This window comes from Macrobrachium rosenbergii, chromosome 16 (genome assembly GCF_040412425.1).
Source record: "Macrobrachium rosenbergii isolate ZJJX-2024 chromosome 16, ASM4041242v1, whole genome shotgun sequence".
Classification (NCBI taxonomy): Eukaryota; Metazoa; Arthropoda; class Malacostraca; order Decapoda; family Palaemonidae; genus Macrobrachium; species Macrobrachium rosenbergii.
Window position 1 is genome coordinate 3,097,723 of NC_089756.1, and position 19,655 is coordinate 3,117,377.

Below are 19,655 nucleotides of genomic sequence, written 5' to 3' on the forward strand. Positions count from 1 at the left end.
ACCTGTGCTATTATCAAATTACAACTACAGTTACAATGAGGGAACATCTCAAACACAAATATAATAAAAATTAATTTCAAGCATTAAACATTTCAGTTACAAATACATAACCATAGAAAATAAAACAAACTGCAGATACAAAAAATACGTGAATTTGGTCTCCTTTCAAAATCAGTCCATACAACAAAATTAATAAGTTGTAAAAGCTTTAGTACAACAACAAATGAAACATATTTCTAAAATTTTTTACCTGCAGAAATTAACGTTAGCATGAATAATTCTCATCCGAAGATTACTTCATATTTGAAAAAATTCTGCTGCAGTTAAAATTACCATTTGATAGAAATAAAGAATTATACATATAATTACGTAAATGTGTAACCAATTACTTTTCCATTAAATTATCATTACTCCAAGCCTGTACAAATACAGAAGAAAATCTTTATTACACTACATTTTATTTTAGAGCACACTTAGAGATGAATTGAAAGAACATTTTGTCCCTTCCCTTTCATTTGCCAAATACATCTATTGTAGTGTTCATATCCATCCTGCTGGCATAACCTCTTTCAATGCAGAGAAGTCCTAATGTTGAGACCTTATCCTGACCCATAGTAGATCTAAGGTAAGTCTTGAGTCTTCTCAAGTACGGGAATGACCTCTCTGTAGAACAAAATGTTGCGGGTAAGGTTGCCAGGGTTTTTGCCATCTCACTGAAGTGTGGCAAAGTTTCACACAGAGAATTTGAGTAAAGATACCTTATCACTTTATTTGCAGTATTCAAATCCACGCCTTCCAGATTGTGAAAAATGGCAGTTTCAGCCATTAGGATGTCTTGATCCACAATGTAGAATTCAGACACTGCCTTGAAATCATCTTCTACTGCGTTCCCTAATATCATTTTTGCCAGGGATGTCAGGATATGTGTATCCCTGCTTGCAAATCTCTCTCTCATTTCAATCCTGGCTCTTTGATGGTCTGTAAAGGAGATGGGTTCTTCAGGAGTTTCTCCTGAGGGTGCTTGCAGCCTCTTGGAAGGTTTCTTTGGGCGCTTTTTAGTTTCCACCTCTTCAGTGTCTGGTGCAATTTCAATCATATTTGTTGCAGTTTTTCTGGCTTTTTCCCAAATGAGAGAAAACATATCTTCTCCCTGCACTTTTTGAGGGTTTCTAATGTAGCATCACAAGTGGTCTTTGCAGTCATCACGTCAACATCATGACCCTGCAGGTATCTAGCCAGGGCATTTGTGTTGGAAAAGATCACTTTTAAAGCGTGCAAGCCAAGGATGAACGGGAACTCAAGCATAGCTTTGACAAGACCCTTTGCATCCACAAAAGTTTTGACATCTTTTTCCTTAGACAACTCTATTAGAGCAAGTAGAATTCTCTCAGGTTGTTGCTCTACAGCTTTCACGGCCTCCCATCTACAGGACCAGCTTGTCTCACTTAGAGACTTCAATTTGATGTATGGATTGTATGGTGTTGGGTCAATATCTGGCATGTGTACAGAACGGAGAACATTCTCTTGTTTAGGTGTATTAAAGAAGTTTTGGATGGACTGGACAACTCCAAGAGCATTCCTGATGACAGTATTTTCCTGCAATCTATCCTGTAGTGCAAGGTTGAGTAAGTGCCCATAACAGTGGACATAGATGGCCTTAGGTGCAACCTCTTGCACTCTTGTAGCCACACCTTTCTCTTTGCCACTCATGTTAGATGCCCCATCATAGCACTGGCCAACTACATCCTCAATCCTCAACTCCATTTTGTGAAGTACATCCAATACCAGTTGGAAGAGTGCCTTTCCCTTTGCAGACTTTACTTCATGGAAGCCAACGAAGGTTTCTGCTGGCTGACCATTGTTTATATATATAGCGCAAACACACAGACACTTGCTCCTTGTTGCTGACATCTGTTGTTTCATCTACTATGATGCTAAACTTCCCAGTTTTTCCCACAGCTTTAGATATGTCTTTTAGACAAGGTCAGATGCAATGTTTAGAATCTCATTCTGGATGTTTGGTGAGAGCCACTGCTGATGTGTTGCCAGCTGAGAAGTTAATCTCTCGGCAAGCCATGGGATGTCCCTACATCGAAGATGCAAAAGTTCTATCAAGTTTCCTTGATTTACATCTGAATCCTGTCCAATGTTGGACCTATCTTCTGAATGCCCTCTTTGGGGAATGTTTTAGTGTGCAGTGAAAAGGATGGATTCGACAGTCACTCTGAGAAAGGCTCTGTTCTTTTGGACCATGTCTCTGTGAGCATTATCAAGTTGAACCAAAACTGACGTTTCTTGTCTTTTGTTTATCTTCAGTGCAATCCATTTTGACATGGCTAATTTGTGACTGTTGCTCTGAGCATGCTTTGCCAGTCTTTCGGGCTTTTTCCAGTTGCTGAATCCAAAGGAATGATCACTGAGAAATTTTTCACAGGGGAAGCACACAATTGATGGTGAGACTCGAGCGTCTCTCTCTCTCTCTCTCTCTCTCTCTCTCTCTCTATTGCACGACATATTTGTTCATAATATTAGCTTCTAACATATTCTATAACTACCATACATATTACTTATATATTCTCTCAATTATAATGGTAATTCACATGCGATTATTAATTATTTGGTTACAAATACAGGCTTATATTTCTTGTTATTCTTATGCTTATTAAAAAAAAAAAGCTTTCCCGAATGCCCAAATATCTCAACCATTTGCCCGACAAGTTTATTTTTAGTTTTATTCTTATTATTTATTTAGTTTTTTTTATTTATTATTATTTTTTTATATAAAATAATAGATTCCCTCCCCGAACGCCCGAATATCTCAACCGATTTACCCGAACTTTAGCTGATTCCCGGACCTAGGGGGATCAGTTGCCCGCCCTGCCCCCCTGGCCGGTACGCCCATGTACAGAACATCTGGTAAGACGAAAAGGGCCAGAAGCAGCAACATCTGGTGAAGGAGAAATGGCACCGAGTGCCATCATGAATAGAAACAAAGGCCCTCCCCACCCTCTCCATGTGGCATTTAAAAAAAAACCCATTTTTCTTCACTGGGCTTTCACATTTTCATTTTGTTTTCTTGTTTTTGGTTTCTTCAGCTGATTTAAGTTGATGCTTCTGTAGCTTTTTTTCAGAATGTGACAAGACCTGTATTTTATTGCCTTTATATCTAATTATTATTATTATTATTATTATTATTATTATTATTATTATTATTATTATTATTATTATCATTATTATTATTATTATTATTATTATTATTATTATTATTATTATTATTATTATTATTGTTATTATTATTATTATTATTCAAAAGATGAACCCTATTCATATGGAATAAGCCCACCACGGCCACTGACTTGAAATTGAAGCGTCTAAAGAATATTATGGCGTTCATTCGAAAGAGGTAAACAGAAATTATTGGGAAATACAGAAGGAAAATCAAATATCTTTTTTTTATGCTTTGTAGGCGCTGCTTCAATACATTTAACTGAAACATCGAGAGAAATTATAATGGGGACTGAAACTGTACTTGGAGGTGAGATTCAGGAAAATTTTCCAACATCTAATTTCAAATTTAGTTAAGCAATATAACATTGCAATATACCGATAAATAATGATTTAGGAATAATAAAAAAATACCATATGGTTGACTATACTGAATAATGGAACGAATAAAGTTAGTAGAACAAGACACTACTGAATGCAAAGTGCCGATAACCAATGATTAAAAAAAAAAACTATATGGTTGAATATACTGAATCAAGTTAGTTGGAGGCACGCGTTTTAATTTCCGGATTAAATCTGCCTCGTGACAGCACAGGCTGTTGCTCTTAAATGTCGCCGTAACAGAGAAAAGGCTCCAAAAAAAGCCTGAAAAAGCTTTAATTGCCGGATTAAATCTGCCTTGTGCCAGCACGGGCTTTCTCTTAAATGTCTCCAGAAGAGAGAAAAGGCTCCAAAAAAATGCCGGAAAAGTTTTAATTGCCGGATTAAATCTCCTTGTGCCAGCACGGGCTCTTGCTCTTAAATGTCTCCAGAAGAGAGAAAGTCTCCAAAAAAATGTCGGAAAAGTTTTAATTGCCGGATTAAATCTGCTTGTGCAGCACTTACTGTAAGTAAAAGTCTCCATAAGAGAGAAAGGGCTCCAAAAAATCCAGAAAAAGCTCACGCCAGCTCAACGTCACCACCTTCTCAGAACAACTACAGGCCAGAGAGGTGACCGCAAGATATTAAGGCAAGAAAAACATTCAGCCTCTGAAGGTTTATGGCTAAAAGCCCATTATTTTTTGCGGGCCCCAAATGTATGCAAGAACTGGACAGACTCGCTCGCTCCCATTCATTCACAGAAGACCACCAACTCGCGATCGTAGCCAGTCACATGAAACTCAGGAAAATTGGCTCAAAAATTCTCTCTCACACACACACACACACACACACTGCCATCTCGTGAAGACGCCTGAAAAAAAAAAAGATGGACACGAAGCGTCATATGAAGTATCCACATTTGTAAATACCTCTTCTTCTTCTTGGAGAGTAGTAGCATTAAAGTAGTTTAACCAGACCACTGAGCTGACTTTCAGCTCTTATAGGGCTGGCCTCTTCTTGGAGAGAGGAGGAATGAGGGTCATAAGGTGAGAGGGTACACTACCCCACACACACACACAGCCGGCGTTCGAATGAATTCTTTAAACACACACACACACACACACAAAGAGAGAGAGAGAGAGAGAGAGAGAGAGAGAGAGAGAGAGAGAGAGAGAGAGAGAGAGAGAAGGGGGGGGGGGGGTGCGCAGTTTGAGAGAGGAGAAGAGATCTCCCGGATTATTATGACGGTATTGTTTGGGAGTCTCTTGAATGATTGGTGTTACGTGCGGAGATCCCTCCCTCCCTCCCTCTTTCTATCGGCTGCTTCTTTCTTTCTTTGGTCAGGTACTACGTTCCTTTTAAAGCTTTTCTAGATACAATTTCTTTCAAAGCCTTTCTAGATACAAGAGTGATTAAATGTCGGAAGAATGGAAAAAAATAAGCTTACATATATGCTGGCGACAGAGATCCGCATGTATGGATACAAATTGACAACAGTGTTCCACTGAGTGTGGTCAATTCCGGATACAGCATGGAATACTGCAGCAAGCATAGACTCAGTGAAGTGTGTTTGGAATGGAATGGAATCTAGAATTTGGGCCAAAGGCCAAGCACTGGGACCTATGAGATCATTCAACGCTGAAAGGGAAATTGAGAGCAGAATGGTTTGAAAGGTGTAACAGGAGGAAAACCTCGCAGCTGCACTAAGAATCAGTTGTTAGTAGAGGATTGAGGAAAGTAAGATGGAAGAAGGAGAATGAACGGAAGTGCACTAAAAGTAATGAAAGGGGTTGCAGCTAGGGGCCCGAAGGGGCGCTGCAAAGAACCTTAAATAATGCCTACAGTTCACCTCGTGAGGTGCACTGACGGCACTATCCCCCTACGGAGTGTCATACGGCTTTTATTCAGCTTCTCTCTGATTCAGTTCGTGCTTTCTGTGGACTTCGGAACGTAACGCAAGTCACAAGGAAATGTCAGCGAGGAGATCTTCAGCCAGAAGGAGACTTCAACCCACACCAACTTTAGTAAAAGTCAGTCCTCAAAGGTCCTCCCTGAACCACCCAAGACCTGATACATGCAAGATTAAAGGTAACTAATCAGGAGAGAGAGAGAGAGAGAGAGAGAGAGAGAGAGAGAGAATCAGAGAGAAGAGTTTTGAAACGCAAACTATAGAGAGAAACGAGAACATAGAGAGAGAGAGAGAGAGAGAGAGAGAGAGAGAGAGAGAGAGAGAGAGATGGATGGATGGGTGACTGCTCTCCTCTGCGTTGATTCCTTGGGAAAGGTACTTTACCATAATAATAATAATAATAATAATAATAATAATAATAATAATAATAATAGTAATAATAAGGGGTGCCGTGGCAGAGTGGTTTAGCTCATCGATAGACTGGTTAAGCAACATTTGGGCTGGTCAGTTGTTGGATGGGTGACTGCTTTCCTCGGAGTTGATTCCTTGGGAAAGGATCTTTGCCATAATTTTCTGTCTACTCAGCAGTGAATGAGTACCTATTCTCGATGGGCTAGGGTCCAGCTATGGGTTAAATAGCAAAACTCAGCAATGATGGAAAGAAATGAAAGAATAAATGACAATGACGTAAATGGAACCTCTGGCAACAGAGGAGCTTCGTCCGGCAGCCAGGTATACAGCCCAATCGATGGGGAGGACGGTCAGATACTTGGATGTCGTCATCCAGCAACTGACCACCACAACGACAGTAACCAGCAACCAGAGACTGGAGCTACAGAGGCAAATCAGAAGAAGAATGGAGATGCTACATCAGAAGCAACCCGACAGAAAGAGGATACAGAAGAAGACTGGTCAACATCTGGAATGAGAGAAATAACACCCCTCAAACAGAAAAGAGACTGGCAGACCAAGTAAGGAACATAAAGAAAAAGAACTGGCTCTCCACAACAGAAAGAGAGGAACTGGAAAGAGAAATAACACCCAGCAACGAAGGACAAGAAGATGAACTAAGAGATGATGACACGGAAAACGACAGGAATGATGAGCTACCAAGCAACGACACACGAGGAACACCGAAGATGTAACAGAGAGGTCGGAATGGGTGGAAAAGATCAGACAATGGATGAAGCCAGATACAGAAAGAACAAAGATCCCTTCCATGAAAGCCTGCAACACAAAGAAACTAAGGGAATAAACAAGTGAAGTTAATGAAATGATGAGACTAATCCACACCACCAGTATCACAGAAACAAATAACCTGGCATATGCAGGAGCAAGACTAGTAGTACTGTAGAACTCATGGGGATACAAACACCAACACCACCATCACAATCAACCCAACAGAAACCAAAACAGCAACCGCCTCGGAAAAGGCGCCAGGAAAAACAAATCATGGTGATGAGATCTGACTTGAGTAAACTGAAAGAGATGGCAGTAAAGAGGCTAAGAAGCAAGAAAACAAGAGAGGAACTGAATGAGAAATACAAAGTGCAGGAGAAGGGACTAAACAACACAATAGAAGATATAAAACAGAGGCTTAAAGCCAAAGCACATAAGATCCAACGGTACACAAACAGGAATAAAGGATATCAACAGAATAAACTCTTCGGAGCCAACCAGAAAAGGCTACACAGCCAACTAAGAGGGGAAGACAACCACCAGGAAATTCCTGAAGCCGAACCAAGCAAGAGACTCTGGGAAAACATATGGAGCAATCCAGTATCCCACAACAAACATGCAACATGGCTCCAGGAAATCAAGGCAGAAGAAATGGGGAGAATAAAACAAAGATTCACCGAGATCACGACAGACACAGTCAGACACCAACTAAAGAAAATGCCCAGCTGGAAAGACCCAGGTCCTGATGAACCATGATGAAAGCCATAAACACATGGCCAGATACAGCGCAGGAGTAGTGGAGTGGACGAAGGCTGAACTCTGCAGCATAGACCAGAAAACCAGAAAACACATGGCAATACACAAAGCACTACACCCAAGAGCAAATACAGACACATAACACGAAAGGAAGGGGGGAGAGGGCTACTAAGCATATAGAGGACTGCGTAAACATCGAGAGCAGAGTACTGGGGCAATATCTGAAAACCAGTGAAGAAGAGTGGATAAGGAGTGCACGGGAAGAAGGACTGATAAAAGTAGATGAAGACCCAGAAATATACAGAAACAGGAGAATGAAAAACTGAACAGAGGAATGGCACAACAAACCAATGCATGGACAGTACACGAGACAGACAAAAGAACTGGCCAGCGATGAAACTTGGCAATGGCTACAGAAGGGAGAACTCAAGAAGAAAACAGAAGGAATGCTAAGAGTGGCACAGGATCAGGCCCTAAGAACCAGATATATCCAAAAAACAATAGATGGAAATAACATCTCACCCATATGCAGAAAGTGCGATATGAAAGACGAGATCATAAACCACATAGCAAGCGAATGTCCGGCGCTTGCACAGAACCAGTACAAAAAGAGGCATGATTCAATAGCAAAAGCCCTCCACTGTTGCCTGTGCAAGAAACACCAGCTAGCTTGCAGTAATAAGTGGTACGAACACCAACCTGAGGGAGTGATAGAAAACGATCAGGCAAAGATCCTCTGGGACTATGGTATCAGAACAGATAGGGTGATACGTGCCAATAGACCAGACGTGACGTTGATTGACAAAATCAAGAAGAAAGTATCACTCACTGATGTGACAATACCATGGGACACCAGAGTAGATGAGAAAGGAAGAGAAAAAAATGATAAGTATAAGACCTGAAAATCGAAATAAGAAAGATGTGGAATATGTCAGTGGAAATTGTACCCATAATGTATAGGAACACTAGGCACGATCCCAAGATCTCTGAAAAGGAATCTGGAAAAACTAGATGCTGAAGTAGCTCCAGGACTCATGAAGAAGAGTGTGCTACTAGAAACAGCGCACACAGTGAGAAAAATGATGGACTCCTAAGGAGGCAGGATGCAACCGGGAACCCCACACTATAAAAACCACTCAGTCGAGTAGGATGACTGTGACAGAGGAAAAAAAATAATAATAACAATTATTATTATTATTATTATTATTATTATTATTATTATTATTATTATTATTATTCATACTGTAACACTCCAACGAAGTGATGTGGCCAGCAATAATAATAATAATAATAATAATAATAATAATAATAATAATAATAATAATAATAATAATAATAATAAATCGCCACAATCATTATATTAATAATCATTATTCTCATTATTATTTCCACTATAACGACCCAAGTCATGTGTTGAGGCCTGTAATAATAATAATAATAATAATAATGATAATAATATTATTATTGTTATCATTATTAATATATATTGTTATTATAATAAATTATTATTATTATTAAAACACACATCATTTCTTCTCCTAACGGAACGAATATGGTAGAAGCTAAACAAAATGATTCACTTCCATAACGACGGAAATTCGGAGAAAGCTCAAGCAGTGTGCATCCCTTATCCTCTGCAACGTTAAGATGAAGACGTTGCTGGGTAAACGCTGGCTTCTTCTTCTTCTTCATTTCATCCCTTACACCGCTGGACTGTGGAACAGTCTCCCTGAGGATGTCGTGCTACTGGAACCTCAAAAGTTGAAACGAAGATGCAACGCATTACTACCCCAAAACAATTTTCCTTTTCTTTTAACTACTTACGTAATTTAATTACATTTTTATCTGTTTATTTATTCATTGATTAATCTGTTAATCTATTTTTCTTTTATCATGACTGATCTCTCCCATGTTCGTTGGAAGCTTGAATTTCAAGTCAGTGACCCCTGTGGTGGGTTTGTTCTATATGAATAGGGTTCTTCTTCTTCTTCTTCTTCTAAATAATAATAATAATAATAATAATAATAATAATAATAATAATAATAATAATAATAATAATAATCGAATTTCAGGTCAATGGCCCCTGTGGTGGGCTTGTTCCATGCGAATAAGGGTTTATCTTCTGAATAATAATAATAATAATAATAATAATAATAATAATAATAATAATAATAATAATAATGGAGAAACAAATCCACAGTAATGTATGGGTACGTATGTTTAAAAATAAATAAATCTCTCCAGAGAGCTTTTCGGTGAATCTGTTCGATTCCCCTTTTCAGTAATAATAATTAATCATATTATTATCGTTATCATTAGCCATATGTGACGGCTTATGTACCCGTTCCTCTAGGACTCAAATCTCCAAGGTCTACAGACAGACCTTGCGTATCTCTGTTCTTTTCAACGCGGCCGAAAGCATTGGCCACTGCTGATTCGAGTGACGTTTCTCACATACAGTCATGGCCATTTGCGGAAGCCCGTCACAGGTGGCGCGCGGGGTGGCCTTCGTGAAAGCACAGACAGATGTGGGGGCCAGGGCGAAGAACCTTCTTTCCTTTTCGCCCTTATAAGGCTTCAAGGGTCGAAGGAATGCTTTCCATTTAGTTGTATGTTCTCCCAGCAGAGGTGGGACTAACAACACCACAAATACCACCAACGCTCTGAGAAACATCACTTACTAGTTTCGTCTTAACGTCTGAAAATGTGGGCTGCCTCCTCCCCACCCCCAGACCAACATATTTGAAGCAAATGAGAGGGAACATCTAGTGGCAGCTTTTACTGATGTTTAAAATCTAATACGCATCATTACTTTCTAAATATTGGTTTATGTTCCCGATAGCTGAGATAAACTTACAAAGTGAACAATCACATCTGTCTTGTTATCAACTCTGTTGAACAATGTTCATTAACAAAAATGTTCTCCAAAGAAAGCATTTTATTTCGATTTATTATATCTAAATTTCAACATTCTTGGGTAGAAGTGATTTAAAAAGGGAAAACAAAATCTTAAGAGGTAACTCCACAGAATAACTCCTCAGAGAATGCGCCTTCCAGCATCGCATCAAAACAAAGACAATCGAACCATTTATAGAGAAGGGCTGCTGTTGCTGCAACAGCTGTGCGTTTGTGTGTGCGCCAAGTCCACTTGCTCCATTTTACATGAGGTATGTGTATGTGTGCGCGTGTGTGTTCCGATTAACGAGAAGGAAGTGATAAGATACCTTTCTTCTCCAGTCCAGGATCACCGCCCCCCCCCCCACCTTCCTTTCGAGTCCGAACAAGTAGAGTAGTCGCGGGGAAGGGGATTCGACCCTTTACACATAGGTCTGAAGGAAAGGAGTTATTATTATTATTATTATTATTATTATTATTATTATTATTATTATTATTATTATTATTATTATTCAGAAGTCAAACCCACTGACTTGAAATTGAAGCTCATTTGAAAGAAGTAACTGAAGGTAAATACAGAATGAGGAGATAAGTTATTAGAAAAACACATAAATTAACAAATAAATAAATAAATGAAAAATGTGAGTAAAATGTTGAAAAACTAACTTGGTTGCCAAAACTTCAGTTAAATAACCTACACGTAGTTTCATTAGCTGATCGGAGCCATTTCAAGACTTTTCTTAATTCATTTTTTTAGGGTTTTCTTAAAAAAAGAAGATATTCTGAGGTAGTTTCATATCCTGACTGGAGTTATTTCAAGATTTTTTCTTTTATTAATATTCCTGTTAAGGCTTTCTTAAAAAAAAGAATGTATTCTGAGGTGAAAATAAATGCAGGGCCGACATATCCTACGGTCAAAAAGTGGGCCTTGACACGATAGGACGCCACGCGAAAGGCCACGCAGATACCCGAAGGAGTAGGCCTATGCCTAAGCTGTTCGCGGTGATTCACGGTACACCGAAGCTTTTATCACATGAGGTCCTCGATTCCATATTACCCGGGACTTACTTATCTAAGCAGAGGCGATACACCTCGCATGACAAGCAGGCACCAGGGATAAACACGAGGAATAATAATAAACATGGCGAAGTCTATACTCTTGCCAAATCCCGGAACACAGGAATGTCAAATGTCTTCGTCTTCTTACAAGGAAGGGAATGGCGTTATGGGATCAAGAAGTATAGGCAGAGCGTGAGTTAAATGTATATATTAAAAAACCCATTGCTATCCGTTTTATGTTAAAATGCTTGTTATAAATAACAGAACAACTGAAGAATGTTTTAACTGTAACCGTCTTCCTTCAGTATCTATCAGAAAAAGGCACCAGAATCTCTCAAAAAAAGACACGACACAGAAAACAATTCCAAACGCGGTGCAACCGACAGTTTCTCATTCGATGACGTCGCTAGTGCGAATGTCACTGTAACCCCGTTCTTCCTACGCACCTACAGTACAGCGCACATACTTATCCTTAAAAAAAAGTTCGCAGATTTCGTTGGATTTTGGCTGAATTGGATTGGATTGAATTTTAGAATTTAGGCCAATGGGCAAGTGCTGGGACCTATGAGGCCATTCAGCGCTGAAACGGAAACTGACAGTAAAAAGGCTTGAAAGGTTAAGTAACAGGAGGAAAACCTCACAGCTGCACTAATAAAAAGTTTTTAGGAGAGGGTGGAAAGTAAGATGGAAAAAAGAGAATATGAACGGAGGTAAAATAAAAAGAATGAAATGGGTTGCAGCTAGGGGCCGAAGGGACGGTGCACGGAACCTGAAGTAATGCCTACAGTGCACTGCATGAGGTGCACTGTAGGCACTACCCCCTACGGGGATGCAGAAGAGCTAAAGTGAGTAAGTACTCTGTCAGAGGAACTTGTTGAGGAGACACTGGGAGGTTAGATATTTCTAGAGAGACAATAAACTTGGGACCTTCAAGGTCGTAGGAATTAACAAGTTCAAATTCTGTTCGAGTAATTCAACATAGGCCGTCCCGGACTCGACCATTCGCTTCGTTGGAATGAACGAGGACCTACTAGTGGGTCCTGGAATAAACTGGCCTCTGACCTAACACGAACTCTTGCTGTAAGGGCCAACTAGGAAGGACGAAACTCACATCCGGTTTGTCACTGACTGATCTCGGAGAAAGTGACATAGTACACAACTGATGATTCTTGCGCGATCTGAAATCGAGTTTCTCCCCGTCGGTAACAGTACCAGCTATGGAAAAATAAAGTATATTATTATTATTATTATTATTATTATTATTATTATTATTATTATTATTATTATTATTATTATTTATTATTATTCAGAAGATGAACCCTATTCAAATGGAATAGGCCCATAGGGCCCATAGACATAAAATTCAAGCTTCCAAGGAATATGGTGTTCATTAAGAAGTAGGAGAAAGTAAAGGGAAATGCAGAAAGAAGAGATCTCACTTATTAAAAAAGAAAAATATAAATTAATAATTTAATAAATATATAAAATGTATTGCAAGGAGAATAGTATTAGGGTAGTAAAGCATTGCATCTTCGCTTGATTTTTTGAAGTTGCAATTGCACGACATCCTCAGGGAGACTGTTCCACAGTCCAACGGTGTGAGGAATAAAGGACATCTGGAACTGAGAAGTTCTACATCGAGACAACCATAATCTCATAAAACTGAATAGAAAATTCCTGATTTCGAACAAGATTTTTTGAATGAATTTAGGAACATATTCCAAAAATTGAGATGAAAATAGTTGATTTAAAAACACTCTATCTTTCAATACTCAGCTGATAACCATTTTGTTCACAGCTCACATAATAACAAGGAGACACATTTCCTTGAATTGAGCAGACATACACAGTATGTTTTTGTTCGAACAATATTTCTTTAATTCACTGAGGAGTATATTCCAAAAACTAAGGAGATAATTGATTTAAAAATATATTTTTTGCTTAGAGCTTGTCTGATGACCATTATATTCGCAGCTCATATCACAACAAAGAGACACATTTCCTTGGATCAAGCAGACATACAGCAATATTTTTGTTTGCGAGAGAAGTGTTACACCCAGGGAGATTTAATGGGTTGCCTTATTGGTGACCAAGCGTTGGGAAACGCTTGGGAGACCCAAACAATGTTGCCTTATAACGAGGAGGCAAGTAAGAGTTTGAGTACCGCGCCCATCGCTGTGCTACTCGTGCCTGTCGTTAGGATGAGGGACCTATGGGGTAAAGGAAAGATTAGTGTGGCAGTAGAAGTGATTGCTTTTTTAGCTAGTGTGAAGGCTTTATTTTGTTTTTCATACCAACATAGTTTTTTAGGTATGAAATGGTGGTAATAGTGAATCATTCCCGTGAATTATTGTTGTTGGTTTTGGGAAGTCGGTGATTGCTTGGACCTTCGTTGGGAGGGGCTTGACACTGTTGGGGCTTGTTTGGTGGGACAGGAATTCCACCTCTGGTTTTACCCTTTCACATTTGTCTTTCTGGACTATAAGTCCGTTTTCTTTAAGTATTTGCAGGACTCGCCTGACGTCTCTCATGTGTTGTTTGATGCTGGGGCTGATTATCAATATATCGTCGACGTAGACAACACAGAAGGGTAGGTTGCCCAGGATTTCGTCCATCAGATGTTGGAAGGTCGCACCTGAGTTCTGAAGGCTGAAGCAGCTGTAGTTGAAGGTTATGTGCTGAAGGGGGTGATAATGGCCATTTTTTCCTGTTCTCCTTTGCAATCGGGACTTGGAAGAATCCCTTCAACAAGTTGATCTTTGTAAATATTTTGGTGCCCTCCATCTGGTTGGTTATGTTGGCAATATTGGGTAGTGGGTACCTGTTGGGTACTGTTTTGATGTTGAATTTCCGGTAGTCACAACAGGGTCGCCATGTGTCAGGTTTTGGTACCATGTGTAGGGGAGATGCCCAGTGGCTGGAGGCTTTTTGGCATATTCCTGCCCGTTCCATGTCCTGGAAAGCTTGTTTTGCGTGGGTGAGTTTTTCTGGAGCCAAACACTAAAAACAGACGTGCACTGAGGGACCTTTGGAGACTATGTGGTGCTTTGCCAGGTCGTGCTGCAGGTCGTCCTTAAATACCTCCGGGAACTCCTGTAGGAGGCGACTTATCTCTGGGGCTGGAGTCGGTGTGAGTGGGGCTACGGGGGTGGGTCGTGTGATCAGCTGCTGCGTGCTATTCTACCCTCATGTTGTGAGCTTTTATGAAGTTTGCTCCTAAAAGTGCAATTATTACATCTGCTTTGATGAATGTCCAGTTGTACTGCTTCGCGCAGAACAACACTTTCACGTAGGGTGCTGGGGGTTGGATTGAGGAATTTGTGCAGGTTGGCCAGCATGAATGATTTGAATGCACCAGTGTTGACCAGGAACTCCATATTTGATCTTTCATCTACGATGAAACAACACGTCGAGCCTTTTGCCTGTACCTGGAAGAAAGACAGTGGAAAACAGGCGTGGTTTCTCTTATGAGGGAACTGGTCTGCCCACACTGACGTTTATTTTGGTGGGTTGCTGCTGTGACCCTTTTGCATGTTTTTGACACGTAGCAAACGTTTTCACATTTTTTGGCTTCACTCCTGACCCTCCAGTGGTAGAAACAAATGCTCTTGGGAAGTTCTTCTGTTTTGGGCTTGTATTTGGGTTTGTTTTTCCACCTGGAGCTCAGGTAGTCGTGTATGGAGGCGGCGGGGCCCTCTGGATTGCTCTCTGTGTCTCTGTTAGTCTGTTGCTGTGGCTGTGGGGCGGCTGCTGCTACGGGTGGTTGTGTAGGTTCCATCGACTTGCAGGCCAGGTGGATGGCGTTGACCGTCTTCAGGAAATCATCGAGGTCCATGGTTGATGCATTGGGGATGGCTGCAACTGTTTGGCTGGGTAATTTTGTGAGTAGAACCTGTCTCACAAGGTCCAACATAATCTCTGGGCTCCCGTTATGGCAGGGATCGTAACTAGCTGCTGCAGTTGCTTATAGATGTGTGACCGCTGCTGGTCTCCTATTGCTGCCCCTACATTGTCTAGGAATTTCCTAGCTCTGAGGGCAGGCAGCATGCTGAAGGATGACCTTAGTTGGGCCTTCAGCATTTCGTAGGTGACGGTTGTCTTTTGGTTGGCGAGCCATTCTTGGATCTGCTCAAAGATGTTGTCTGGCAGGAACTCGAGGATGGCGTCGGCTTTGCAGGATGAAGAGGAGTTCTTAGACCTGAAGATGGTCTCTGCTCTGAAGAACCAGGCCTCTGGGTTTTGGGTTGTGAAGGGCAGTAGGCAGATGCCTCTGCTGTAGAGTTGTCGCTGAATGGGCTGGTGCTGGCGGTGGCGGCGTCGTTCATCTCCAGGGTCCCAGTATAACGAGGAACTAAGTATTCTATATACAAATTAGGAACAGATTTCAAATACATATAGTTAGAAAGCTTGCAGTGCCTAACATACATTAGTAATTACAGTTCTGACAAGGACATGAAGTACTTTCTGAAAAATGCATAAAAGATTGCTTGAATCAGGAGCGCTGTGTGATCTGTGCTTCCTAAGAGTCTCGGTGCATCACGCAGCTTTTTGTTTTGAACCTCGGTTTAAGCGAAGTAGGAAAACCCGTGGGAGATTTTAACTGACTGCTAAAATCTCCCACAGGTTTTCCATCAGGAAATCAACATGAAACTTTTACTCACGTGAGCATGAAGAGGCTCGAACACACGATCTGAGATTGGAGAGAGAGAGAGAGAGAATACAAGATAATGACACACACACATAAAGAGAGAGAGAGAGAGAGAGAGAGAGAGAGAGAGAGAGAGAGAGAGAGAGAGAGAGAGAGAGAGAGAGAGCAGGAATCAGGTGGCTTCCACCTACCTACCAATCGGCCATGCATCTGCACTTAACGATGTTTCGCACCAAATTTGGAAATATTGGCCATGATTTTCTACAAGATCCTCATTTATGTCTTCACACGAAAGCTAGTTTCGCATTCCGTAGCCCTCCCTACCTCGCCCCTCCCTCACGCCTTTCCATCTGTGTCAGAACCTGCCAGAGAAACCCACGAAAACACAGAGAGAAGGGAATTACTTGGCTTTTCGAATAAGCGTAAGAAAGGAATTAAGAGAACTGTTTTATTTTCCGTATTATATTTAATATATATTTTCAGTCACTGCCCACCCAGCAGCCTCCTGCAAGGCTGATAATATTGCTGTTGTGTATTTCTATCTTTCGTCCATTCGTTTCCACACTTTTATCGTCTTTTATCTATTCCCTTATCTTCTGTCTCGTGTGACGCTGCTTCTTTTAGGGGGGAATTCTATCACCCACAGGAGATTTTTGCAGTGGGTATTTCAAAACCTTGGGATTTCAAAATCTAATAATGACGAATGCGTCAAAGTCCATTTCAAAATTATAGGAAAACTAAGTATAAAAATCTTACCTGAACATTTCCTTGAACTTAAAAACAAGCACGAACATCCAAACATCCTTTGTGACAATCTGAACTTTCAAAACATACGTTGCGACAATTTGAACATCCAAAGTATACTCTGTGATGACCTGAACATCCAAAACAACCTTTGTGACGATCTGAACATCGAAACATCCTTTGTGACGATCTGAACATCCAAACAGCCTGTGACTATCTGAAGCTTTTCGCTTGAACTCTTCCTGCAAACGCACTTTACGATGACGCAATGGCGTTCGACAAAGGAAAACGAGAGGAAGCAGCGGGAAATAATAATAAAGAAATCGAGGAGAGGAAGAAGTAGGAAATAAGAAGCACCACAAAGAGCGGGCGGGAATAAATATGCAAGAAGAAGAAGGTCAGAAGGTCTTCGCCGAGCGGACGTCCAGGAGATTGATAACCACCTCGGCTGAGGATGAGAGTCAGTTTTTGTGAATGAAAGAAAAGTCTGATCTTGAAATCTTAATGACCTTGGGAGCTTAAGAGAGAGAGAGAGAGAGAGAGAGAGAGAGAGAGAGAGAGAGAGAGAGAGAGAGAGAGAGAGAGAGAGAGAGATAATGAGCCTTTTAAAAAACAATTTCATGCAGCAAGGCGTCTGAATAAATCCACCTTGCACATGCAACGCGGTGTCTGGAATTCTTGCATGTTGCCTATTGCATGCTTGTACAATACAAGAGCAAATTGCCCATTCGGACGATAAAATCGAGAAGGCAATAATAATTAGAGCCCGATGACTCTCTCTCTATCTGTACAGAAGGACTTCTCTCTCTCTTTCTCTCTCAACAGAAGGATTTCTCTCTCTCTCTCTCTCTCTCTCTCTCTCTCTCTCTCTCTCTCTCTCTCTCTCTCTTACAGAAGGATCTGTCCCTCTCTCGCTCTCTTTCTCTCTCTCTACAGAAGTATCTCTCTCTCTCTCTCTCTTTCTACAGAAGGATTACCATCTCTATCTCTCTCTACAGAAGGATCTCTCTCTCTCTCTCTCTCTCAACAGAAAGATCTCTCTCTCTCTCTCTCAACAGAAAGATCTCTCTCTCTCTCTCTTTCTCTACAAAAGGGTCACTCATTCTCTCTCTGTCTCTCTCTCTCTCTCTCTCTCTACAGAAGGACTTCTCTCTCTCTTTCTCTCTCAACAGAAGGATTTCTCTCTCTCTCTCCTTATAGAAGGATCACTCTTTCTCTCTCTCTCTACAGAAGTATCTCTCTCTCTCTCTCTCTCTCTTTTTCTACAGAAGGATCACCCTCTCTATCTCTCTCTACAGAAGGATCACTCATTCTCTCTCTCTCTCTTTCTCACTCTCTCTACAGAAAGATCTCTCTCTCTCTCTCTCTCTACAAAAGGATCACTCATTCTCTCTCTCTCTCTCTCTCTCTCTCTCTCTCTCTCTCTCTCTCTCTCTCTCTCTCTCTCTCTCTCTCTCTCTCTCTCTCTACAGAAGGATTTCTCTCTCTCTCTCTCTTTTTTTCTACAGAAGGATCACTCTTTCTACAGAAGGATCACTCATTCTCTCTCTCTCTCTCTCTCTCTACAGAAAGATCTCTCTCTCTCTCTCTCTCTCTCTCTCTCTCTCTCTCTCAACAGAAGGATTTCTCTCTCTCTCTCTCTCTCTCTCTCTCAACAGAAGGATTTCTCTCTCTCTCTCTCTCTCTCTCTCTCTTTCTACAGAAGGATCACTCTCTCTATCTCTCTCTCTACAGAAGAATCACTCATTCTCTGTTTCTCTCCCTTTCTCTCTCTGTGTCTGTCTGTCTCTCTCTTTAGAAGGATTTCTCGCTGTCTCTCTCTTTCTCTCTCTCTCTCTACAGAAGGATCTTTCTCTCCCTCTCTGTCTGTCTCTCTACAGAAGGATTTCTCGCTGTCTGTCTGTCTGTCTGTCTCTCTCTACAGAAGGATCACCTTCTCTTTTTCTTTACAGAAGGATTTCTCTCTCTCTCTCTCTCTCTTCCTCTCTCTCTCTCTCTCTCAACAGAAAGATCACTATCTCTCTTCTCTTTCTTTACAGATGGATTACTATCTCTCTCTCTCTCTTTCTCTCTACAGAAGGATCTCTCTCTCTCTCTCTCTCTCTCTCTCTCTCTCTCTCTCTCTCTCTCTCTCTCTCAGAAGGATCTCTCTCTCTCTCTCTCTCTCTCTCTCTTTCTCTCTACAGAAGGATCTCTCTCGCTATCTCTCTCTCTCTCTCTCTCTCTCTCTCTCTCTGATCTAAGTGAGGAAATCTCATTACGTATGACACGAAGTTGCTATTTTTGTTCATTTATCCTTCCGTGGAAGGTGGTGCATGAGAATGAATTGGAGAAGCAACGCCATTAAGTTGTGTGTGTGTGTGTGTGTGTGTGTGTGTGTACATGTGTATATGTTGTGTGCATGTGGCTGTGTATGTATGTATGTAGTGTGTGTGTGCGTGCGTGTGCGCGTGTGTCCGTAGTCCCCGAGAATGTTTTCAGCCCCGGGTTGTGTCATCAAAGGAGTAAACAGCCGCACCTGTGTTATCGGCGCCCAAGGCTAGCTGGTAGCCCCAGCTGTCGCTGTTTAGTCTATCTCTGCCTCCTTTTCCTTTTGCGGTTCTTCCTTCTCCCGTTCCTCCTCCCCCTCCTCCTCCTCCGGCTGCTTGTTTAACCTGTCTTCCTCGTCACCAGAGAACGAGTGAGAGAAGGGCCAAAACTTATCGGGATTAAACTCATGCACATGTTTGCTGCCCATTCATTTCTTCTCTCCTTCTTCTTCCTCGCTCTTCTTTTCCTTCTTCTTCTTCATCTGCTAGGTGGTATCTTTCACTCTGTGTCTCCGAGCAACTTCTGCTTCTTCTGATAGGTGGTATCTTTTACTTTGTCTCCGAGCAACTT

At 41.1% G+C, this 19,655-nt stretch overlaps 1 protein-coding gene across 1 annotated transcript; it reads right to left on the reverse strand.

The window, feature by feature from the left end:
- Positions 1-1,092: 1,092 nt before the first annotated feature.
- On the reverse strand, positions 1,093-1,923 carry LOC136847509 (zinc finger MYM-type protein 1-like). The gene has a single exon (XM_067119250.1). It carries the CDS (start codon positions 1,921-1,923, stop codon positions 1,093-1,095), a length of 831 nt encoding a protein of 276 aa, XP_066975351.1.
- Between the last annotated feature and the right edge of the window lie 17,732 nt (positions 1,924-19,655).

Coding starts and splice junctions, on each gene's coding strand:
- LOC136847509 (XM_067119250.1), bottom strand. CDS start 1,923: ATGAAACAACAGATGTCAGCAACAAGGAGCAAGTGTCTGTGTGTTTGC.